The following is a 25,347-nucleotide window of genomic DNA, read 5'->3' on the forward strand; positions in this document are numbered from 1 at the left end:
TAAGGTTGAGCAAAAGAATACGCATTACATAACTTAGGGGTATACAATGTCAATGGAAAAGAACCCAAACTCTGTAACATAACTTAAAGAGGTTTATTCTGAGCCAAACATGTGCAACGATGGCCCAGAGAGCGACACCCAAGAAGACTTGAGCAAGTGGTCTCACTGTGGTTGGGTTACAGTTTGATTTTATACATTTCAGAAAGGCAGGAATTACATATAAAGTCATAAATCAATACATGGAAGGCTTACATTGGTTTGGCCCCAAAAGGCAGGACATCTTGAACCAGGGCATTACAGGTTGTAGGTGGGTTTAAAGATTCTTTGATCTGTAATTGGTTAACGAAATGAAGCTTTATCTAAAGGCTTGGCATGTTTTAATTCAAGGAAGTCTGTTAATCAGAGACAAGCCGTCAGACATATACTCAGACTCAAGTGATCTACTAAGTAAATTGATGACTTGAAGGCGTGGTTTAAGTTTTGCCTTGCACAGCCTTAGGCCCCTTAATGAGTTACGAAGGATATCTGAAAGAAGGGAGGGGGGCATGATGAGGCATGGCTGACCTCCCTTCTCATGACCATCAACTCAGTTTTAGGATGGGGTCCATTCAGTCAGCAGGTGGGGGCGAGCCTTAAGATTTTATTTTAGTTCACAGTACTTATTCAGGTCTCTCCATAGGTTAATAAGGTGAAAGATACTGTTCTGGATACAAAAAAGTATAGAATATTTCTTATCCTGAAGAAGCTCACAACCTCACTGATAATGCAAAATACAAAGGAAACAAACAGCACAACACTATGACTACGGCTAAATGAACCGTAGAAGGGAGAGATCAAGGCTTGCTGGAGTCCAGTCAAGCACCGGGAAGCAGACTAAGAGCTACAGATAGTGTCTGTGACGAAAGTGTCTGAGATGGCAGTAGCAACACTAGCATAAATGAATCTATAAACACAGGCCATTTGTTTTTGTTTTGTGTTTCTTTTCATTCTGCATGCTTGAAGATCAGCCAACAACATTCATTGCTAACATGATAAGGAATACTTGCTACCCCGTGCCGGGCAGTGCTCACGCATTTGCTTCATCAGTCTCCCGACATCCCTCAGGTATAAGCACTATTATTATCCTTATTCAATTTTACAATAGAAATCGCAGCTGAATTGTCAAATAATTTACCAAACCGCTGGTTGGTTAAAAAAAAAAAAAAATCAATATTTAAAAATCATCATCTCGCCTACGTCTTCAAAGAACCAATTAGAAAAGGCTATGGCAAGGCGGCCCCGCCCCGGAACTCCTGAAGCGCTAAGCCCCTGGTTTCCCATAATGCAAGCGCCCAGGGAAATACAGGAAGCCACTGCGCGCCCACACTTCCTATGGGCGCGCCTTCAGCGCGGGCAACCTGCTGAAGCCCAGTGCAGAACTGGCGGAAGTGACATTATCAACGCGCGCCGGGAGTTCAGTGGGGTCGGGCAGGGTCGCCGTGGCGGGCGCCTGGACCGCCTGCGGTTTAACTTCGTTCCTCGCGCCAGTAGTGCTCTCTGCGGTGACTCCAGGTAACGACTTCTTCGGTTTTCCTTTTTTCTGAGGGCCGAGGCAGAGGCGGCCACTGCAGCGAGGCTTGGGGGCGCTGACGGGAGGGGACGCGGAGTGGTCGCGCAGGCCCGCGGGGGACGTTGCTCCGCTCGTGCTGCCGCCGCTGCGGCCTGCACCCGCCGCTGCGGCCTGTTACCGGCCGTTGGGCCGCAGCCCCCGCTGGTCCCCTGCGCTGCTGCGGTTCGAAGGGGCCTTTCGGTCCTGCGAGTGCGGGGTCCAGGGCGCTTGGAGCGGCCGGGACCGGAGAGTCTGGCGCATCGAAGACCGGAGCTTGCCTTGTCCTGCTGCCCGCCTCTCCATGTCAGAAAGCAGATTCACCCTGGCCTGTGCCCGCCTGTTTTGCTGCCAACAAGGGTAGTTTTATTATAAAGTTGTGTTTGCGACTTTTAAACATTTTGTCAAAAACCTGAGGCTTCTGGCACGGTGGCGGTTAAGAGACACACTTATTTACAAGGCCTCCATCTCTAGGCTCATGCCAGTGTGGTTCCAAAACTCCAGGTAGGTTTTTCTGTGAAGGATTATGCTTCGTTGAGTTACGCAGACGCTAGAAGGCCATGCAGAGTTAATTTGATGCTTCAGTTTCCAAGAGATGGAGACGCTCTGAAAACAACTCTCTTTTCTGAGGGACTGTTGAGGTTTCATGATATAGGTGAGGAAAGATGGTCTGGGCCGTTGGTGGAAGTGAGAGATGAGCTCAGAATAGCCTGACATAAGGCCCCAGCTTGATGTAAACCCAACCAGGTTTCTTCTGTAGTCTCAGAGTTTGCAAAAAGTAGTCTGGTGCCCCTAAAGGGTCTGATAAATTTCCGATCATAATTATGGATGCTTTATATTCTCCCCTCTTTATCTCTTGCTTCAACCATAGTAGTGACCCCTTAGACTGATCTTCCAGTTTTACTCCCCTCAGATTCACGTACAGTATTGCTAAATTCGATTTATTCATACTGCACTTCAGAAATTCTGTAACTGTTCTTATTGCCTATGTAATAACATCTAAAACTCCTGCTGATACGACCCCACCTGTATGTGCTGTCTCATCTCTTGCAGTTATCTTTCGTATGACCAGACTAAGCATGTCGCTTGCATCCTGCATGCTCTTTCAGTCTTTGTCTCTTTGTGCTTGAGTTCTCTTTTGCCTGAAGCTCTGATTTGTGAATTCCTACTCACCTTGTTAAACCCAAGTTAGATGGGCCTAACCTGCTTTGTGAAAACACTGTCCTCTCTTCGTAGTAGTTGGCCATTAGTCTATATTACCTTCTCGTCCACAGTATGTGTGCATTCATACTGCGATCACATAGTGTACGTCAGGCATGGTGCTAGGTGCAGAGATCACAAAGATATGTATTCTGTTTTCTTCACTTAAGGAGCTTAGCTCAGTGCATACCTGCTATTATGGCACTTACCATGTTTTATAGTACTTATTTGCATACTCTTCAGTTGAACTCTCTGATGCCTTTTCATCTTTTTGTCTGCATCACTTCTATTGTTATAGGATGTCAAAGTATAATTTTCTTATGTCTCTGGTATATTTTCAGAAGCAGAGCTTTCTTTTTCTCTTTCTTTTTTTTTTTTTTTTTTCCGGTCTGTTTTTTAGTGATAAGTATGTAGGATAGATAGTCTTTGAGGTCTTTTGCCCTCTCAAAATGATTGTCAGATTCTTCCATTCATTCAGCAAATGTCTGAGTGTCTACTCTGTACCAGCACATTCTTGAAGTGTATCTGGGTCTTTGGTCATATGACTTGTAACTTCAAGATCTGTAAGTTCTGTGTGAGAATATTTTATTAGGTGATAAAAAATGTTTGAAGTGAAATCTAATAATAGCTAATATTTGTCCTATACTTGCTATATAATAAATAGACACTGTTTTTGTTGTAACTCAGTCACTGACCCTATGTTGATTCAGTCAGTTCTCGCAGCAACCCTGAGCAAGTTATGGGTCTGTCTGAACTGAACAAAAGATCTGTCAGCAGTCTCTCGGTTGTTTCATGGGAAAGTAGTTTCAGATGTGTACCCCAGTAAAGAGATGGTGATTTAAGAAAAGCCAAATACAGGCACAATTTGCAGTAATGTGTTCTAAAGAGGTAAGGTCGTTACATTTATAAAAATACAATATTTTATTTATTGTGTATCCGTATAGCTTCATTCACAGTCTTTCCTGATAGCAGGAGCTCAAGAAATGATCACACTGAAGCATATTGGGTTCAATTCAATATTCGTTGAAATTTATGCCCAAGACATTGTGGTGGATATAAAATTGAATGGAATATTTAAAAACCTGAACTTGGCCTAATAGTGCTGTGTACACAGTGCTTAATAAATGCTCTGATATTACAGTTTGCTTAGGAATTCAATTTCTCTAGATGTTTTCCTGCAAAATTTTTTTTTTTTTTGAGACAGAGTCTCACTCTGTTGCCCAGGCTAGAGTGAGTGCCGTGGCGTCAGCCTAGCTCACAGCAACCTCAAACTCCTGGGCTCAAGCAATCCTACTGCCTCAGCCTCCCGAGTAGCTGGGACTACAGGCATGCACCACCATGCCCGGCTAATTTTTTCTATATATATTTTTAGCTGTCCATATAATTTCTTTCTATTTTTAGTAGAGATGGGGTCTCGCTCTTGCTCAGGCTGGTCTCGAACTCCTGAGCTCAAACGATCCGCCCACCTCGGCCTCCCAGAGTGCTAGGATTACAGGTGTGAGCCACCACGCCCGGCCCCTGCAAAATTTTTTAGGGCAGGTTATGACACCTTAATTTTGAGTATTATCAGAGTATTTAATTTGAACATGTAGCAAAGCAATTTTTGGGTTTTTTGGGCAATTTTGCCTGAAATCACAGGAAACATGGAAGAAACAAAGCTTTAGGATTATAAGGTAAAAAGAGATGTATTCCAAAATAGCTTCATTGGTTTTCTTTTTTGTGTTTTGTGTAACTGTGGAACTTGCTTATTAAGACTATACAGTTTACCTGGGTCCTTACATTAAGCTTAGACTTTTTTCAAAGCAGCATCCCTGCTTCTTGGTGTGTGAAGACAGCCTGAGGAACTGAAAAAGCTACTGAGAAGAGTGTGCTGGGGATGCTCTAGGCAAAGACTGGATGCTGAGACAAGTTCCAGTCCCGGGGCTTTGGGTTGTCCAGGAAGAAACCGAACATCATGGATCAGAACAACAGCCTGCCACCTTATGCTCAGGGCTTGGCCTCCCCTCAGGTAACGCAGCCGGAGGGAGGACCGAGGGAGGGCAGACCCATCTGCACTGTGACCGACAGTGTCACGGGGTCGAAGGCAAGGAAGGCATTTAACAATCTATTATTGAAAATGATTTTATAGATTTTCTTAAGTCTCCTTTATTATGTTGAGAAGTTCCATTAGGCTTTGAATAGGCAAGATAGTATTTTATTTGGGGGGGTTAGTTTGGAAGCTATATTTTATATTTGTCTATAAAACACTCAATCTTTTGATAAACACGAGGATGTTCCAAATGATTATATATGGTCTTTGATTTTGAAAAGCACCCTCACCAAATCATTTTCTAGTTTTATCTTTTCCATTTTATGTTTAAAGTTATAAATCACAGATCTAATTTAAAATTTTTCAATAATTTCTGAAGTATAATTTATATACAATAAAAATGTCTATTTTAAGTATATGTTTTAATAAAGCTGTTTAAGTTATAGAACATTTCAATTACCCAAAAAAGTCCCTTCTTGCCCCTTTGTAGACACTCTCCTGGCCCTATGTAACTGCTGAATTTACTTCTCAACACTAATGATTAGTTCTGCCCATTCTAGAAATTGGTACAGATGGAATCATACAGTGTATGCTTTTTTGTGTATATATGTCATCTATCTTAACCCAGTATAACTCAGTACTTAATTCCTTTTTATTGCCAAGTAGCACTCCATTGTGTGGCTGTTCCACAGTTTATCCATTCTCCAGGTACTCACGTTTGGGTTGTGTCCAGTTTGTGGCTACTATGAATAAAGGTACTATAAATGTTTGTGTACATGGTATTTTTATTTCTCCTGGGTAAAAACTTAGGAGTGGGATTGCTACGTCATATGTCAGTATCTGTGTAACTTTATAAGAAACTGCCAAACTGTTTTCTAAAATGGCTGTACCGTTTTGCAGTTCCATCGGCAGAATAAGAGAGTTCTAGTTGATCCACATCTTCACCAATATTTTGGGCTATCAGTATTTTTACTTTCAGCCATTCTAGTGAATGCTTAGTCGTATTTTATTGTTTTAGTTTTTATTTTCCTGATGCCTAATGATCCTGAGCATCTTGGCAAGTGCTTATTGGCCATTTATTCACAGGCACACCTCATTTTATTATACTGCACGGGTAACGTGTTTTTTACAAAGTGAAGGTTTGTGGCAACTCTACATCCAGCAAGTCCGTGGGTGTCATTTTTCCAACAGTGTGTGCTCACTTTGTGTCTCTTTGTCACGTTTTGATAATTCTCAGAAAATTTCAAACCTTGTCATTATTATTATATCTCTTTTGGTGATCTTTGATGTTACTATTACACTTGTTTTTGGGTGTCACGAACCATGCCCACCCATATAAGATGGCAAACTTCATCGATAAATATTGTGTGTGTCTGACTGTTCAACCAACCAGCTGTTTCCCCATCTCTCTCCTCCTCAGGCCTCCCTATTCCCTGATGGGGATTAGGCCAATTAATAGCCTTACAAAGACCTCTAGGTGTTCAAGTGAAAGGAAGAATCACACTTCTCTCATTTAAATTAAAAGCTAGAAATGATTAAGCTCAGTGAGGAAGGCATATTGAAAGCTGAGACAGGCCGAAAGCTAGGCCTCTTGTGCCAAACCCTTAGCCACATTGTGAATGCAAAGGAAATTTCTTAAAGGGAATTAAAAGTGCTACTCCACTGAACACACAGATGATAGGAAATTGAAACAGCCTTACTGCTGCTATGGAGAAAGTTGGAGTGGTCTGGATAGACGATCCAACCAGCCACAACATTCCCTTAAGCCAAAGCCTAATCCAGAGCAAGGCCCTAACACTCCATTTCTGTGAAGGCTGAGAGAGGTGAGGAAGCTGCAGAAGAGAAGCTGAAGCTAGCAGAGGTTGATTCGTGAGCTTTAAGGAAAGAGGCCGTCTCCATGACAGGAAAGTGCAAGGTGCAGCAGCAAGTGCTGATGGATGGAGAAGCGCTGCCAGTCGTCCAGAAGACCTGGCTGAGATCATTGATGAAGGTGGCTACACTAAACAACAGACTTTCAACGTAGATGAAACAGCCTTCTGCTGGAAGAAGATGCCATCTAGGACTTCCATAGCTAGAGAGGAGGAGTCAATCTTGTCTTCAGAGTTTCAAAGGACAAGCTGACTCTCTTGTTAGGGGCTAATGGAGCTGGTCACATTGAGTTGAAGCCGATGCTCATTCACCATCCCAAAAATCATAGGGCCCTTATGAATTACACTAAATCTTAAGACACAAGTGCTGCATATGGGCGGGGGCGGGGGAAGAAAAATTAGTTATGCCAAATCTACTCTGCCTGTGCTCTAAATCTGTGGTCCTCAACCCCTGAGCTGTGGACCAATACCAGTAGGTGGCCTGTTAGGAACCAGCCGCACAGCAGGAGGTGCGCAGTGGGCAAGTGAAGCTTCATCTGTGTTTATAGCCACTGCCCAGCGCTTGCATCACGGCCTGACACACACCACCCCACCTTCTGAGTGGAAAAATTGTCTTCCATGAAACCTCTCTCTGGTGCCAAAAAGGTTGGGGACCACTGCTCTAAATGGAACAACAAAGCCTAGGTGACAGCACATCTGGTTACAGTATGGTTTACTGTATATTTTAACCCCACTGTTGAGATCTGTTGCTCGGGAAAAATTTCTTTCAAAATGTTACTCCTGAGGCTGGGCGTGGTGGCTCACGCCTGTAATCCTGGCACTCTGGGAGGCCGAGGCGAGAGGATCACTTGAGGTCAGGAGTTTGAGACCAGCCTGAGCAAGAGTGAGACCCCGTGTTTACTAAAAATAGAAAGAAATGATCTGGACAGCTAAAAATATATATCAGAAAATATTAGCCGGTCATGGTGACGCATGCCTGTAGTCCCAGCTACTCGGGAGGCTGAGGCAGGAGGATCGCTTGAGCCCAGGAGTTTGAGGTTGCTGTGAGCTAGGCTGACGCCATGGCACTCTAGCCTAGGGAACAGAGCAAGACTCTGTCTCAAAAAAAAAAAAAATGTTACTCGTGGCTGGGCATGGTTTCTCACACCTGTGATTCTAGTGCTTTGAGAGGCCAAGGTAGGAGCATCTCTTGAGACCAGGAGTTTGAGGTTGCAGTGAGCAATGATTGCACCACTGTTCTCCAGCCTGGGCAACAGAGTGAGACCCCTTCTCTTAAAAAAAAAAAGAAAAAGAAAAAAAAAAGAAAACCCAAAATATTACTTCTCACTGGCAATGCACCTGGTCACCCAAGAGCTCTGGTGGAGATGTACAAGGAGATTGTTGCTGTTTCCATGCCTGCTAACACAACATCTATTCCGTAGTCCATGGATCCAGAAGTAGTTTTGACTTTCAAGTCTTATTATTTAAGAAATGCATTTCATGAGGCTCTAGCTGCCATAGATAGTGATTCCTCTGATGGATCTGGGCAAAGTGAATTGAAAACTTGGAAAGCACTCTCCATTCTGCATGTCATTAGGAACATTCACGATTCATGGGAGAGGTCAAAATAACAATATCAAGACGAGTTTGGAAAAGTTGATTCCAGCCCTCATGGATGGCTTTGAGGGATTCAAGACTTGAGTGGAGGAAGTAACTGCAGATGTGGAAATACAAGAGAACTAGGATTTAGAAGTGGAGCCTTAAGAAGTTGACTGAATTGTTGCAATGTCATGATCAAACTTAAAGCAGGTGAGGAGTTGCTGCTTATGGATGAGCACAGACAGTGGTTTCTTAAGATGGAATCTACTCCCGCAGATGCTGTGAACATTGTTAAATCACAACAACGGTTTTAGAATATTACATAAACTTAGTTGATAAAGCAGTAGCAGGGTTTGAGAGGATTGACTCCAATTTTATTTATTTGAGACAGAATCTCCCTCTGTTGCCCTGGGTAGAGTGCAGTGGCCTCATCATAGCTCACTGCAACCTCCAACTCCTGGAAGTGATTCCCCTGCCTCAGCCTCCCGAGTAGTTGGGACTACAGGCACACACCACGATGCCCAGCTAATTTTTCTATTTTTAGTAGAGATAGGGTCTCACTGTTGCTCAGCCTGGTCTCCAACTCCTGACTTCAAGCAGCCTCCCAGCCTCCCAGAGTGCCAGGATTACAGGCGTGAGCCACCACGCCTGGCCTGACTCCAATTTTGAAAGAAGTTCTAGTGTGTGTAAAATGCTATCAGATAGCATCACATGCTTCAGAGAAATGTTTTTGAAAGGAAGAGGCAAATGATGCGGCAAACTTCATCATTGTCTTATTTTGAGAAATTACACAGCCACGCCAGCCTTCAGCAGCCACTGCCCTGAACAGTCGGCACCGTCAACATCGAGGCGAGACCCTCCACCAGCAAAAAGGTTATGACTTGCCGAAGGCACAGATGATGGTCAGCATTTTTGAACAATTAAAGATTTTTCAATTAAGATAGTACATTCTTTAGACAATGCTGTTGCACTCTTAACAGACTACAGTATTGCATAAACACAATTTTTATATGCACTGAGAAACAAAAAAATTGGTGTGACTTGCTTTATTGCGGTGGTCTGGAACCGAACCAGCAGTATCTCTGAGGTATGCGTCAGTCTTCATCTGTAAAATGTCCTTCACATCTTTGCCCATTTTTTTTTTTTTTTTTTTTTTTTCTGAGACAGCGTCTCCCTCTGTTGCCCAGGCTAGAGTGAGTGCTGTGGAGTCAGCCTCGCTCACGGCAACCTCAAACTCCTGGACTCAAGCAATCCTCCTGCCTCAGCCTCCCAAGTAGCTGGGAGTACAGGCATGCGCCACCATGCCTGGCTAATTTTTTTTCTATATATATTTTTAGCTGTCCATGTAATTTCTTTCTATTTTTAGTAGAGATGGGGTCTCGCTCTTGCTCAGGCTGGTCTCGAACTGACCTCGAGCGATCCTCCAGCCTTGGCCTCCCAGAGTGCTAGGATTACAGGCGTGAACCACCACGCCCAGCCCCCATTTTTTATTAGTTTATTTGTTCATCTTCTTTTATTGATTTATGAGAGCTCTCTATGCATTCTGTTTACCAGCTTTTCTTAGGTGTATATATTATAGATGTTTTCTCCCAATCTGTGGTTTATCTTTGAATTTTCTTAATGGTGTCTTTGAAAGAGTGGAAGTTATTAATTTTTTCTGAGGTCAAATTTATCAGTTTTTCTTCATGGTTATCCTACTGTGTTATGTTAAAGGAGAAAGCGACATGTATAAGAATAGCAAATTCTTCCCTAATAATGTTTAAACCCTCATTATACTCAGACACATCTCACCTGCTCTTCCACCAGGCCAGGCCCACACCACTCAGCTCAGCCAGCCTAACTGTTCTCCTTGTTCTCCGCAGGGTGCCATGACTCCTGGGATCCCCATCTTTAGTCCGATGATGCCGTATGGCACGGGACTGACCCCACAGCCTATTCAGAACACCAGTAGTCTGTCTATTTTGGAAGAGCAGCAAAGGCAGCAGCAGCAGCAGCAGCAGCAGCAACAACAGCAGCAGCAGCAGCAGCAGCAGCAGCAGCAGCAGGCGGCCCAGCAGTCCACGTCCCAGCAGGCCGCGCAGGTGGCCTCGGGCCAGGCCAGCCAGCTCTTCCACTCGCAGACTCTCACCACGGCACCCCTGCCGGGCACCACACCCCTGTACCCTTCCCCGCTGACGCCCATGACCCCCATCACGCCCGCCACACCAGCCTCGGAGAGCTCTGGGATTGTGCCTCAGCTGCAGTGAGTACCTGGGGTGATGTCCTCCTGCCGCAGGGGGCTCCTCGGAGCCGGTGCTTGGGCTTTGGTTTCAGACGGGTCCGTTTACTTGAGGGAGGGGCACCAGGGCTAGCTGTGTAACAACTGGCTTTCTCTCTCCCTTGAGAGGGGACGCAAGGCTGTCTCATGAGTCAGTGCCTTCAGGGAAAGACTCTCAGCGTTTTCAGAACTGTGGTCAATAGTGTTTATACCCTTGGACCAACGAAATTTATTCTGGATTTCGTTACCATTATGTATCAGGTTTGCCAGGTCATGACTGCGTAGTCTGTTTCCCTGGTGATGGCGTATGTCTGCAGTTGCATCGTCAGTGTGGGTCATGGTGGTTCTTAGTTTTCTTCATTTTTACTGTGGGGGCCGAGTGGAAGTCAGTCTTGGAAGGTCTGTGTCCTTCCCACAGGTGAGGATGGCTGTTCTTATCCTAAATGGGTTTTTCTACCTAAATGAAGTGGGTCCTGTGTAGTGGGGTAGGAAAAAATTTCTTCTGAAAAACAGGCAGATATTTCCAGATACTAGTCCATGAGAAGTATATAGCTTTTACTTTCAGGGAGTTTATGAGCAAAGTAAAGGGTTCTTTGTAATCCCAGCACCGCCCCAGTTTCCTCGCACAGCCACCTCCTTTCCTCCTCCCTTTCCATCTGGCAGTTCCCGTTTGCACACGGTCACCTTGTCAGCTTGCGGTTGTCATCTGTAAACCTCCCGGCGTCTTTGGAACTGAGCGATGCACAGTCGTGGATCCTGTTGCCCAGAGACCTCCATCTGGCCTCCCCGGTTTTGTGTGACCCCCACACACTATTTTAAAAGCAAAATAATTTTAGTTGTAATGATTTTAGAGAGAGATGCACTTGTTAGTTCAGCTTGGTCTCCATCACTTCCAGTTGCCTTGTGTGCTCATCCGACTCCAAGGATGTTTACGTCTGCACTTGACATTGCTTTAAATCAGTGCGGTCAGGTGTTTTCCTTCCCAGTGCCGTAGCCGTGCCCACGACCCATCTGGTCGGCCACGTTCCGGAGGGTCCACTGTCTACTGAGAGCCCCACTGGGTGGTAACTCAGTGCCCTCTAAATGTTGTAGGCTTTTGGGTAACTAACATAAATATTTAATACTTAATGAAAATATACAGGAATACACTTAACAGTTATGTGAATAAATTTGTGGTAGATACATCAAAATTTACTTGGTACAGTTCATAAGTGGGCAGATGCTAAAGGCAGGTGTGTCTACCAAAGAAATAGATGATGTAGAACTGGAGACATTCGCTGGGTTGATCGACCCAATTGCTTTACAGCTGTGTATTAAAGAAGACTGCCATTCTCTTTTCCACAAAATTATGAGCCATCAGGTTTTCAAAAGTATTGCACTTGGACAGTACAAGAAAAAGAACCAGAGGCAGCAATGAGCCAGAACCTACCAGCCATGTGTGTGAGGTGTGGAGTCAGCATTCCCAGGATGGCGAGATTCCCGCTCCACAAGTGACAGCTGAGGAGCAGTTAATTGCATTCAGGGCAACTGGCCCATTTCAAGTACATATACTTTCAAAACCAGAAAAATATAGAATAAAAATTTGAGTTTGTTTAAATTTTTATTAAAATTCTTAATAAATTTGGTTTTCACTATATCTTAATTGTTTTATAAGTCACTTATAAAATAATTTAAGAATACTAAAATATGAAAAGGGTCCATTGGACCCAGATGGCTAAAGGTGGTATCTGTTTATCCTGATTTACTGAGGGTTAATCAGAAGAAGAAGCAGGTTTTTTTCCTTTGCCAAAGATACTACTGTCTTTTTCTTTCGAAAGATACTTATTTTTAGAGGACTGCTGAAGTCTGTGCCTGCCGGTTTTCATTATAAATCGTGACTCTTAGGAGTAGGGTGCCGTGGGGGGGGGGGGGCACTTTGAGAGCTCCCAGGAGAGAGCTGAGCTGGTTTCAGGGAAGGCTGGGGGCGGCACGGCTCCCTCACTGAGGGGCCCGGTGTGTCCTGAGCGAGTTGCACTGCCTCGAGGCCTCAGCCCGTGTGTCCAAATGTGGGGTACGAGTGATCACGCCCTCGCAGTGTGCTGCGGGTGTTCAGTGAGGCCGTCTACGTGAGATGCCCAGTGTGGCCGGGCGCGCTGGCTCACGCCTGTAATCCTAGCACTCTGGGAGGCCGAGGCGGGCAGACCGTTTGAGCTCAGGAGTTGAGACCAGCCTGAGCAAGAGCGAGACCCCATCTCTACTAAAAATAGAAAGAAATTACCTGGACAAGTAAAAATACATAGAAAAACTTAGCCGGGCGTGGTGGCACATGCCTGTAGTCCCAGCTACTCGGGAGGCTGAGGCAGGAGGATCGCTTGAGCCCAGGAGTTTGAGGCTGCTATGAGCTGGGCTGACGCCACAGCACTCTAGCCCAGGCAACAGAATGAGACTCTGTCTCAAAAAAAAAAAAAAAAAAAAAAAATTCTCAGTGTGGTGTGTGATACTTTTTGAACACTTAATGTCAGCAATTTTTAAAAATGAAAGCTTAGTGAAAGAATCAGATTTTGAGGTAATCATCTAATACCTCATTGTGTAAAAGTTAAATGATTTAAATAATCCTGTTTTCTTTTTAAATTTCTTGCAGAAATATTGTATCTACAGTGAATCTTGGTTGTAAACTTGACCTAAAGACCATTGCACTTCGTGCCCGAAATGCTGAATATAATCCCAAGGTCAGATCTATTTTAATGTATTTCAAACTATATAATGAAAAAGGAATTTACTTCTGAAATTTCCTAGATTAAAGAGTTTGTGTTATGCTTAAGTTTCTTGATACCAACAAAATGAGGATCTAAAGTAAAATGTGTATTGTTTTTTATCTTGGATATTTAGCGAATAGACCAATTTCATTTATTCAACTCGTATGCTATTGAGTACCTACAATGGAAGAGTCCCTAGGAACATAGCAGTCCACAAGTTAAAGTTTATCTCTACATTGTAATGGGGATCATGTGAAGTTTGAGAACAGATTCTATAGTATGACCTGTTTATGATTTGAGAACTATAGGATAGAATGACATGGTATCTGGAATTTACCTCAAAATAACCCTGTGGGAGAATTGGTAAGGGAACATGGATGAAACAAGATTGACCAAGAGTTAATAATTGTTAAAGTTGGATAATAAGTACAGGAGGTTTTATTATAATCTATTTTTCTACCTTTGTATAACTTCTAAGTTTTTTTACAATAAAAAGATTAGGAGAGAAAAAAACTCCACAAAATTTCTAATTTTAAGATAGCAGCCTGAGTATGTATTAAAGGCTTTTGCACTTACACCAGCAGAAAAGTTTTTTTTTCAAAATAGAAAACATTTGCATTAAGAAACGAGTGGACGTTCTTAGAGGCCCAGTCAGAACCGAGGCATCTGAGTCTGAGGAAGGTCAGGCTGAAGAGCTCACCCTACAGAAGACAGCTCCCACCGTGGGGGCTGTTTGTCAAAGAGTCGCTCAGGCACATACTAACTTTTATACATGGGAAACCAACATTAAATTGATTCCATCTAACAAAGGAAAAATAAATTCTATTTAAGGAAAAGGGAAGAAAGCATAAGGAAAAACTAGGGACAGTTTTTAAAATAGTCTTTTCATTTCTCGAGTAAGCTGCTGTCCCTGGCAGCTGGCAGAGAGGCCGGTCGGGCTTTTCTGCCCTGGGGCAGGTATTTCTGGATTCTCTGGAAACCTTGAGAATTTACCCGTGAGTCCTATGTGACAGGCTGCCTCTGTATATGTCTGTCAGTGTCTGTGTTAGGGCCTTTTCCCTGGTTTCGCCCAGTTAACACCATTCCCTTGCCAGTGTATCCAAGTTCCCCCTTGCGGTTAAACTCTCAGTGCAGGTTGGCCGTGGGGGCTTCACCCTTTCTCACATAACTTTGTTAGTTCAATGCCGTTTTGAGGTGTTGGCTGTGTAGGGACATTTAAGCGCCGGGATATTAGACAGTAGAGGAGGAGAAAACAAGAATAGTCTTGAATATCGTAAGAAACGTGGAATCCGCTTCATTTGTAATTTGCTCAAGGCTAACCAGGAGCATAATTCCCAAGCATCAGCTTGGTCACTTTTAGCTAACCAAAATTTTTTTTTTAATTGACTGATTATTCTACTTTTTTTCTCTCTGTCTACAAAATATTTATCCAGGCATTAAAAGATGAGTTAACTATTATACAGTTCTCACAAGGCTGGCCAGTAAATAATTGTGGATGGTCCTGTTACCTGGGACTCTTTTAGCCAATACATTTATGATAATTTCTTGGGCTTCTTAAGCTTGAGCTGTTCCATTTGCCTTGTGAGCCATAGTCTAGATCACATATTTTAGTACAGGAACTCCTAGCCAGGGTAGAAATTTTTGTACAAACCATTGAAATCCATATTCTTGTAATCTTTTTTGGTAAGTTTCCATTTCAGTGTCTTAATTAGGTGTATTGCCTGAGATTTTTGTTTTGAAAGCTCGGGAAACCTGGATAAAAAATTTAATGGGGGAGCAAACAGCAAAAAGGGGTTTTTTTAAGGGGAAGAAGTGAGAGAAAGAAGAGGCTGTAAATAATGAAACTTAAGTCTGTTCTGTCTTGGGTCTTGTTTCGAAGGTGTTGGGAGAAAGCTGTATTTTCAGGAGTCGTCACCTTCTGGAGACCTTTTATTTTATTTTATCGTATTGTATTTATTTATTTATTTTTTAAGAGGTGGAGTCTTGCTATATCACCCAGGCTGGTCTTGATTTCCTGGGCTCAAGCGATCCTCCTGCCTCGGCCTTCCAAGTAGCTGGGACTGCAGGTGCCACCACCACACCCGGCTTCCTGGAGGCCTTGTCACGAGACTTGGCGTCTGTCTCCAGGCACCACTGATACCTGGTCGGAGGATTCTGAGGACACGTAAACTGGGGCAGGAGTCCGTATATCTGTATCCTGATGCCTGAAAATTGGATTTTAGTTATGAGCATCTGACAGGTTTTATTCTAGGCAGTTTTGAGGCTGACTTCCGTGGGTGGCTTTTCCATCAACTGTCTGCTGCTGTATGTTATGTGGAGGTATGTGCTGTGGTGTGTCCTTTGGAAATGTAGCTTGTACCCGTTGGGCATACAGCACAGGACACGTGGCAGTGTACAGGACGTTAGTTTGATGGTATTGGACAAGGTTAGGGTGTGACAGGTTGAGACTGTTAAGGAGCCAGGTCACTTCTCAGACAGTGAGAATTTGTGGGTTTTGAGGTGTTGTTCACCTTGTCCTTAGGGCAGGAGTAAGACTTCACACCAAGGAAAACAGCTCCTTCTGGAAAATGGACTGTTTTAGCATTGCCCTTTTAACAAAGGAAAGCTTCAGTCAACCAGAAAAATTATTTATGAACTATCACTAGGTAATCATTTGCTACATAACATGTCGGTCAGCGATGGACTACATATATGATGGTGGTCATGTAAGAGTCATAGCCATCGTGATGTCCTAGTGCAACATGTTGCCTTTTCTATGTTTAGATGCACACACGCTTATCACAGCGTTACAGCTGCCCGCAGTCTTCGTCCCGGGAACACACTGTGCAGGTTTGCAGCCCGGGAGCCACAGGCTGCGCCACAGCCTAGGCGTGTAGTGGGCCACGCCGTCTAGGTCTGTGCACACACAGCCTGTGATGTTCACGGCGATGAAACTGCCTGGCAATGCATTTCTGAGAACATTGTTACGCGATACGTGACCGTGTATCTAATGAAATCTAAGTGGGAGCCTAGAGCCTAGAGCCTTGCCTTCTCCTGGCTTGTGATAATTTAAAGTAAGGCAATTCTCAGGAACCCTGTGAGTTCTCAAGTAAACTTTTCCCACCAGTATTTGAAGTCTGAATGTACTGTCTCTGTCATTTTTCTTGGTAGTGGTAGCTTTTTGTTGTGTATGTGTGTGTTTGCACATGCATAAGTATCAAATTTGAAGATAGTTTTGGGTGAAACCAAGCCATTTTGAGATATTTAAGGTAAAATAAAGAGAAAAGATGATAACTAAGTTTCTCCTCCCTCAACCTAGAAAAAAATTATATATATCATCTTTGTAATATCAATGGTGGCAAAAGCTATTAAGAGCTATTCGTTTGCATGAGCCAGAGAAACTGCTTTTCTCCTAAGGGTTTTTTGGTTTTTTTTTTTTTTTTTTTGAGGCAGAGTCCTGTTCTGTCACCCTGGCTAGAGTGCCGTGGCGTCAGCCTAGCTCACAGTAACCTCAAACTCCTGGGCTCAAGCGATCCTCCTGCCTCAGCCTTCTGAGTAGCTGGGACTGCAGGCATGCGCCACCATGCCCGGCTAATTTTTTCTATATATTTTTAGTTGTCCAGATAATTTCTTTCTATTTTTCAGTAGAGACGGGGGTCTCGCTCTTGCTCAGGCTGGTCTTGAACTCCTGAGCTCAAACGATCCGCCCGCCTCGGCCTCCCAGAGAGCTAGGATTACAGGCATGAGCCACCACGCCCGGCCGCTCCTAAGGGGTTTTAATCTTACAATTGATATTTGTTTCAGAAGTCTGATTTCCTAAAGTCATAGATTAATTTTTAATGTTTTAATTGGAGTAACCACAAAAGATAGAAAACTTTTCTATTTTCCTAAAGAGATGAACCCCGAAAGATTATCTACTGTTAATTCAGATATTTATTTTTGAACATCTAGTGAGATGACTATCTTAGAATGAGCTATCATAACAATGTTTATAACGATACTTAGAAGTCACACTATATCAATATAAAGTATACCTTCTTTATTTTAAGCATATGAGTCATTATTGAGTTATTCATATTAGGATTTATCATCAAAGCAAAACAAAATGAGGCAAGCTTAGATTTATTTTGATAGTCAAGATTTTTTTTAAAGGGAAAGGAATTAAAGTAGCTTGATTTAGATTGGAGTAGTAAACAGATAGGTAGAAGACAAAAGAATTTTATGTGTGTGTAGGGATGGTGTTTGGCAGATATAGCAGGTAAGTAATTTGTATAAACATTAGCTGTGTGTTGAGAGGAATGTTAAATAATGGATTTGGGGGCATTTCTAAATCCCTAAAACATAACCTTGTCTTTTACGTACAAGTGAGAAAGACTTAGCATACGTAGAAATGTACAAGGTCAGGGTTGCTATGCTAGTTAAGAAAAAAAATGGCTCATTTAGTTTTGAGATGTTTTAGTCTATTTGGTCGAGCTAATTGAAATATGGAGAAGATCAAATATAGGTAATTATTTAAGAGGCCTTTCCTTTAAGTTAAGAGAATAAATCTTTGTGGTTACCCAATGGCTATTTAGGTAACTGCCAAGGTATTTAGTGGTAGAAGAGACCTAACAGTTTCATTATTTTGAAAGTGAGAATTTAAGGAGGAAAAAAGATTTGTCAGAATTCTTGAATCTTTTTCATCATTTAAAGCTTTTTCCTTTGACGGTAAAATATAATACTGGCATATTAAATACAACAATGTATATATCATGTTCAGTTTATGATATTCATAAGCTAGCAATTTCCTTAATAAGGAGACAGAATATATATTTCTCTTTGGCTATTTTACCTCAGGCAGTCTCAACCATTATTACTGGTTATTGCCTTTAGCCAAACAATTTAGTTGTGTTTTCTCCAGACACAAGGAAAACTATTAGAAGGCAATGACCGGGAAATGTCTAGCTGTCTGTCTGTCAGAGCACATTGTATGTCTTGTTTGTAATTATGTCAAATGGCAGAAATGAACATGGACCCTAACAGCATCCAGACGCATTTCTGTAGCCTCACGGGCGCCACACACTATGAAAAGGAGAGCGAGGCAGGAATAGAAACTGCTTAGTGACCACTGTTGTTTCCTTTACCTTAAATTGTCCAAATATGCCAAGATTTGGTAATATTTGTCTAAGAGCTCAAAGGTAATTAAGGGTCCGCAAGTCACCATGTAACTACCCATAATGAGTCTGAATGGCATATATTAATAGCTTTATAAGAATCTTTCATCTGTCATAATTTTGTTTAGTTAAATACATAATGTTATAATTTCATGGTCTTTAATGAAGTGATATTAATTAGCCAATAAAAATAGTAGAAGTTGTTTAGGAAATTCAAAATAATTAGGCTTTTTCTGAGGCTTGTGTGAACTAGAATATACTGCTAACATTTCAAATGGTGGTAAAATCAAAGCAGTTTTTCAACTAAAATTGTTAAAGCAATCTGTCAGTCATCTTGATTAGAAATATTATATGGATTTTTTTCTTATGTAATTAAAGATCATATCTTAAATTTTTGCCTGTAATCTCAGCACTTTGGGAGGCCAAGGTGGGAGGATCGCTTGGGCAACATATCAAGACCCTGTCTCTACAAAAAATTTTTTTTAAAAAATTAGCTGGGTGTGGTGGTGTGCCCCTATAGTCCCAGCTACCCAGGAGGCTGAGGCAGGAGGATCGCTGGAGCCCAGGAGTTGGAGGCTGCAGTGAGGATGATGATGCCACTGCACTCTAGCCTGGGTGACAAAGTGAGACCCTGTCTCAAAAAAAATTTTTTTTAAGTTTTTTGAAAGAATGTTTGCTTTTTATCATGTACCTAGTAACTGAGGCCATTAATTCAACCCACAGTTGAAATATTTTCCCCTTCAGTTACAATTTTAATAAGAAAAAATTTCTCAAAGAGCTACTTCTGCTATTTTATGTTTCAGACATAAATAGGAAAAAAAATTAAAACTTAGATTTTTTTCTCTTACTTCGCATTTATGTAAGTATTTACTGCATTAATGTTGTTCCTAAAGGCCAGTTGGAAGTAGGATTTTATTTCATTGCATATTGATATGCTTGTAATCTGATTTAATAATTCCCTCAGGTAGAAAAGGCTAAGGCTTATCAGTTTATTTGCCTAAAAGTAATACAGAAAATGTGTAGTTAGAGAAGCTGGTTATGATAAGCAGCAAATATAAGGTGGAAACAGAGGTACTGGTTTTTAATGAGAATGTAATTAGAAAACCAAGTTTTACAAACGTGATTTATCTTCTGTTGCTGGAATGCTCATGAGAAGGTGTACGCGGATCTCGGTGTAACTTCCTTCGTAGGTACCACTGGGGTTTTCTCCTGCTCCCCACGCAGAGGGTACCTGTTAGGAGTGACGGAAGTGAATCCCGTGCAGGAGTGCAGGACAAGGATTTTGATAGCTACGCACTAGGTTCTTCCCACTAGCTGTGATGTTCTTTGTCAATGTCTAGTTCTAACAAAATTGAGCAGTTTGGCATGACCTCACTAATGATTCTCTCTGACCATTTTAGCGGTTTGCTGCTGTAATCATGAGAATAAGAGAGCCACGGACCACGGCGCTGATTTTCAGTTCTGGGAAAATGGTGTGCACAGGAGCCAAGAGGTAGCCGTAAGGAATTCATTCTCCTGGTCTATGGGTTATGAAAGAAAAGGTGATATCTTGTGGTTTCTAGGTTACTAGGCTAGCACTTTAACGTTTTATTTTTGCTTTCTTATAAAAATGGTTGATTCTAATCACTTTAGACAGCAGTGATTTCATTCTCATAAAATCAGGCATGAGTTTTGTACATGTATTACAATGCTTATTCATACAATTCAGTTGCATTTTATATACGTTTGATATAATACAACATCAGAACTATTAATAAAGATCCTTTTATGTAAAAGAAAATTTTTATATAACGTAGATTCATCTCCAAGTGAAAAAAAATTGATCAAGAATCACAGAACGTCACCGCTGACGGTGTGAGGCGGTTGCAGACCTTGTTGGCGCTGACAGCGCCACAGCAGCACGTCTGCTGGTCGCAGAGACCTGCCGCCCTCTCGGAGCCAGTTTTAGTGACGCGTGTCAGGGCTACGTAGGGCCTAGGAGTGCACCCTGCCCGTGAGAGGTTGGGGCCTGTGTTCTGCATCTGTGCGGAGAGACCCTGTCTGAAGGTCGCACTCTGCGGAGTTCACGTACCTGGCTGCAGTCAAAAACTGGGGAAAGTTAGTAGCCTTAGCATCATAAATCTTGAACAAACAAGAAAACTCTTTAAATAAAAGATGATTAAAATGTACTTGGAGGTGTCAACACATAGAGAGGCTGTGGATGTTTTACTTTTTCTGAACTTTGAAACTATCTTTTAATGAAGGGAATGCCATTGGTGTGGACATTCTGGCTCCTGGTCTCTGACTTTTTCTTTTTTTTTTTTTTTTTTTTTTGACACAGAGTCTCCCTCTGTTGCCCAGGCTAGAGTGAGTGCCGTGGCGTCAGCCTAGCTCACAGCAACCTCAAACTCCTGGGCTCAAGCGATCCTCCTGTCTCAGCCTCCCGAGTAGCTGGGACTACAGGCATGCACCACCATGCCCGGCTAATTTTTTCTGTATATATTTTTAGCTGTCCATATAATTTCTTTCTATTTTTAGTGGAGATGGGGTCTCGCTCTTGCTCAGGCTGGTCTCGAACTCCTGAGCTCAAACGATCTGCCCACCTCGGCCTCCCAGAGTGCTAGGATTACAGGCGTGAGCCACCGCGCCCGGCCGTCTCTGACTTTTTCCAGAAAGCAGGACATGGGTCTTTCCTCCTCCTTGGCTCCAACATGCAGTAGTAACTATTTACGAGCCTTTGTGTTTGCTTGTTTTCCCCTGGGTGGAACATCAGAAACTTTTGGTTTATAAATGGATGCCAGATGTTTCTGTTTGTGCCCAAAACAGGCCTTTCATGCAGCATTCAGCCCTTTGTCCCAGAGCATCTGCAGACTGACCGTTGTATATCTAGTTGGGTGATGATTTTATCAAGACAAGAAACCACAAATAAATTAATTTTCCTGGTGGGGCGGAAGGCACTGCATGTATATGTGCTTAATTCTTGTCCTTCCTGATCCCTTGCATGTGACTCTTGCGTTGTGCTTTTCTGACATAAGCTCTAAGTTGCTAAGTCATGGTTTTGTCCAACAAATGACATCATAGGAATGGGTGAAGGGAGACTTGATATAAAAGACAATAGAATTAGTGAATGCATTCTCCAATAATAAGTCTCATTAATATTTTCCTGTCAAAAATGAAGCCTGTTAGTTTCATCTCAGTAGAAATTTATGAGTTAAAATATAAAAGCAGTAATGATGATAATGATGACATCATACTTCACATCCTTAAAATCGAAGGCTATCAATTTGGTGAACTGAAAGGGTGGTCATTGTGGTAGGTCCCCAGTCTTCTGTCAGGGACACAGGAATACTTGCTAGGCCGGGCGCGGTGGCTCACACCTGTGATGCTAGCACTCGGGGAGGCCGAGGTGGGAGGATCGCTTGAGCTCAGGAGTTCGAGACCAGTCTGAGCAAGAGCAAGACCCCATCTCTATTAAAAATAAAAAATTAGCCAGGCGTCATGGCACACACCTATAATTCCAGCTACTTGGGAGGCTGAGGCAGGAGGATTGCTTGAGCCCAGGAGTTTGAGGTTGCTGTGAGCGAGGCTGACGCCACGGCACTCTACTCAGGGCAGCAGATTGAGACTCTGTCTCAAAAAAGGAATACTCAATAGTAAAATTGTTAATGCCATTCTTTTCTCTTATTGGAAGGGAGTTGACCAGTTTATGGTCTGTTTATTAATTTTCTAATATGGACTTTTTATAAGTTACTTAGCTAAATAATTATTTTAGCTGGATTTGAGTACAAATAACTCATCTTTTTCCTTTCTCTAGTGAAGAACAGTCCAGACTAGCAGCAAGAAAATATGCCAGAGTTGTACAGAAGTTGGGTTTCCCGGCTAAGTTCTTGGACTTCAAGATTCAGAACATGGTGGGCAGCTGTGACGTGAAGTTCCCTATCAGGCTGGAAGGCCTCGTGCTCACCCACCAGCAGTTCAGCAGGTGAGTCTGACGTGTGTTACAGTTGCTTTTGGCAGCAGTTCATTGATGACCCATTGAAACATTGCTCAGGAGAAGACACATGGAAATGTTGAGCATGTAGGAACAAATGACGTCACAGTCGCATGTATTGTCGCATTTTCTTCCCTTTGTCCCCAGTGGTGTTTATCATCCTCACCAGCTCCTGGCTTCCCGGGCCACTTGGTAACACCCAGAACTCCCCTTTGCTGGAATGAATTTGATTCCCCTTCTCTCTGTTTTGTCATTTTATTGCTCAATAAATACACTTTAAATGTATGAATTGAACCTACAACCTCTTGCATCAGTTTCTTGCCCTGTTTGAATCTTTTTAGTTTATGGCAGATCTACCAGCAAAGTGTAAGGTTGAGCAGCAGGAACATTCTTTCCAGTTGTCTCCCTGCGACTTGCCCGGGGAGACTCGGGGCAGATCCCCGCCTGCCATGCAGCCTCGTGCCCCGTCCGCTCGTGCTCTCTGCCCACGCGGGGCCCCGCGGTGCCCTCTCAGCCCGGGCCTGCGCTCATGCCACTGGGATGCCTGGCCCGCTCGCCTCACCTTCCACCTGGGAGGCTCCCACTGGAGCTGCGGACGTCCGCCTGTGCCACTCTTCCTCCGAGAAGCCTGTCCTGGTTGCCAGGCCAAACACACACCCTGTTGTCAGCCTCTCCGCACTGACAAAAATGAGATCGCTAGGGTTAGAGTAATGACCAGCAGCCATTGGGTCAGACAGTTTAATGGGGATAGGTTCATTCTCAGGCTGGTCTCTGGAGTACCACGTTGGTTAAATTACCCAACCACAATTGACAGCTAGAGAATACTTCAGTTTAAGGAGGTGGAATGTGATTACAAGGTAAACAGTCACTGTCAGATCTTAGAAATATTATTAACATTATTGGGCTAAGTCACTATACCTAAACTTGTCCATGATGAATCTTGACAAGAATCAGAAACTGCAGAGCGTAAATACGAAGCTCTTGTTCTTATGTCGGAAGATTCAGATTCAGTAGAAATGGGGTAAGGTGAGAGCACAGCCAGCCTCCTGTCGCCTGTTTGGTCAAGTGTCGACTATGAGTTGGCCTCACTGGCTTTGTGGAGTTTCTGCTTTGATGCTGTCTGAAGAGCTGTGCTTCACCTAGTGATTAGTTTGCTTGTTTATTTGGCATTTTTCCCTCATACAGGTCCTCATTTTATCTAAAAGTATGGGAAGCTCTTAATTTCTAAACTGTTTTTGCCATTTTCCTTCTAGTTATGAACCAGAGTTATTTCCTGGTTTAATCTACAGAATGATCAAACCCAGAATTGTTCTCCTTATTTTTGTTTCTGGAAAAGTTGTATTAACAGGTAAGTTATAACAGAAAGTAGCACCTTAAAGTTTGAAAGAATGTCAAGGAGGGCATTTTCTCAGTGTTGGACAGTGGGCTGGCTTCTCCTACAGAGGCCTCCTACCCTGACGCTCTGCTGAGAAACATGCCCCCGGGGGGCCGGAGTGAGAGGGTGGGGAAGCGCGGAGGGGAGGAGAGGGAGCCGGAGGGGAGGGAGGGCGCTGTTTGGGTTGGGATTAGTCCCCTGACGCTGTGGGCTTCTCAGCACTGTCGCGACACAACCAGGAGGACTCAGAAGAGCTTAGCTGGAGGCAGCAGTCCAAGAGCAGGACCAGTAGGACCAGGCGTTCTGCTGCCCGGTCAGGCCAGGGCCTGGCTCGGCACCAGGGAGAGGCTGTGAGGACGCGCCCGTGGTGGAGAGCCGAGCGGTGGCCTGGGAGGCTGGAGCCACCTGGTGCAGTGCTTTCGTACTTTAAAAAACCATTCTAAGAAAATAGTGTTTTAAAAACAAAAACAGGATTGTGACAAGGGGTGCCTGTGTCTGTTAGTTTGGGTATGGAGAGAGTTGTACTTGCGGCTTCGTGTAAAGGTCACACTTTTGCCTTAGCATGTCTAGAAACACCGTTTCAGACTCACGTCTCCACTCCAACTTGTCTTCGCAGGTGCTAAAGTCAGAGCAGAAATTTACGAAGCATTTGAAAACATCTACCCCATTCTAAAGGGATTCAGGAAGACAACGTAATGGCTGTCACGGACCCCCGCCTCCCTCACCCTCTTGTTCTAAACAAATGCATTCTGGTACCTTTAAGTGGTGATGTCGTGAGAAGGTGGACGTGGTGAGAAGGTGGACCTGCGGTGGCAGGTGGCGGCTCCAGGCGGTGCCCGTCTGTGCGGCATCGGCCCTGCTGCAGGATGCCGGGGGCCACTTGTGCGCTGAGAACACCGCACAGGTCACCGAGAGCCCTGCTGCCCGTTTATTTATATTTAGATCCTAGACACTGCTGTTGACAAGTTGGTTTAAGGGACAGAACTTCAAGTGTTAAAGCCACCTCTGCAATTCATTGGACTTTTTAATTTTTTTCCCCATAAACCACAGTTTTTATATTTCTATCAGAAAAGTAAAAATCTTTTTTAAAAGTATTGTTTTTCTAATTTCTAACTCCTATGGGTTACTTCTGTGCCAGACACATTCCTCCTTCCAGTATTGCAGGACAGAGTAGGTGTATTAAGGAAAACAAATGGCTGTACATATTTTTCTTTCTTCAGAGTACTCTGTACAATAAATGCAGTTTATAAAAGTGCTAGATTGTTGCTATAACTAATACCTTGTAAGAGTCATGTGAGCATACTGTTTAAAACAAGTTGTATTTTAGATACAATGCCTGAAACCAGTCTGGTGTGTGTGTGCTTGTTGTTTGCTTCAGTCAGTGTTCATGAATACGGATGAACTATCCGAGATCTCACGGCTGCTCCAGAAACACGTCCTTCCTGCCTCCCCTTTGGAGCACCCCTGTTTCCCAGGCACTTGGCGCACCGCGCTGGCGTCCTCACGGAGCTGCAGCTGTTGCTGCTCTTTGCAGGGACCTGCCGGAGGTCACTGGCCAGTGAGTGGCAGAAGTGCTGTCCAGGCTGCCAGTGCTCCGGTGTAACTTTTTTGGTGAGAG

General features: G+C 43.4%; 1 protein-coding gene across 1 annotated transcript; it reads left to right on the forward strand.

Annotated features, from left to right (window-relative positions):
• The first annotated feature begins 1,488 nt into the window (after positions 1 to 1,488).
• Positions 1,489 to 25,265, forward strand: TBP (TATA-box binding protein). The gene is made up of 8 exons (XM_069488144.1): positions 1,489 to 1,551; positions 4,592 to 4,793; positions 10,123 to 10,502; positions 13,138 to 13,225; positions 19,785 to 19,876; positions 22,178 to 22,345; positions 23,608 to 23,702; positions 24,346 to 25,265. The coding sequence occupies exons 2-8, from the start codon at positions 4,740 to 4,742 to the stop codon at positions 24,423 to 24,425; spliced, it is 957 nt and encodes a 318-aa protein (XP_069344245.1). The 5' UTR covers positions 1,489 to 1,551; positions 4,592 to 4,739; the 3' UTR covers positions 24,426 to 25,265.
• Positions 25,266 to 25,347: the final 82 nt, after the last annotated feature.

Source organism: Eulemur rufifrons, chromosome 15, assembly GCF_041146395.1.
Source record: "Eulemur rufifrons isolate Redbay chromosome 15, OSU_ERuf_1, whole genome shotgun sequence".
Taxonomy (NCBI): Eukaryota; Metazoa; Chordata; class Mammalia; order Primates; family Lemuridae; genus Eulemur; species Eulemur rufifrons.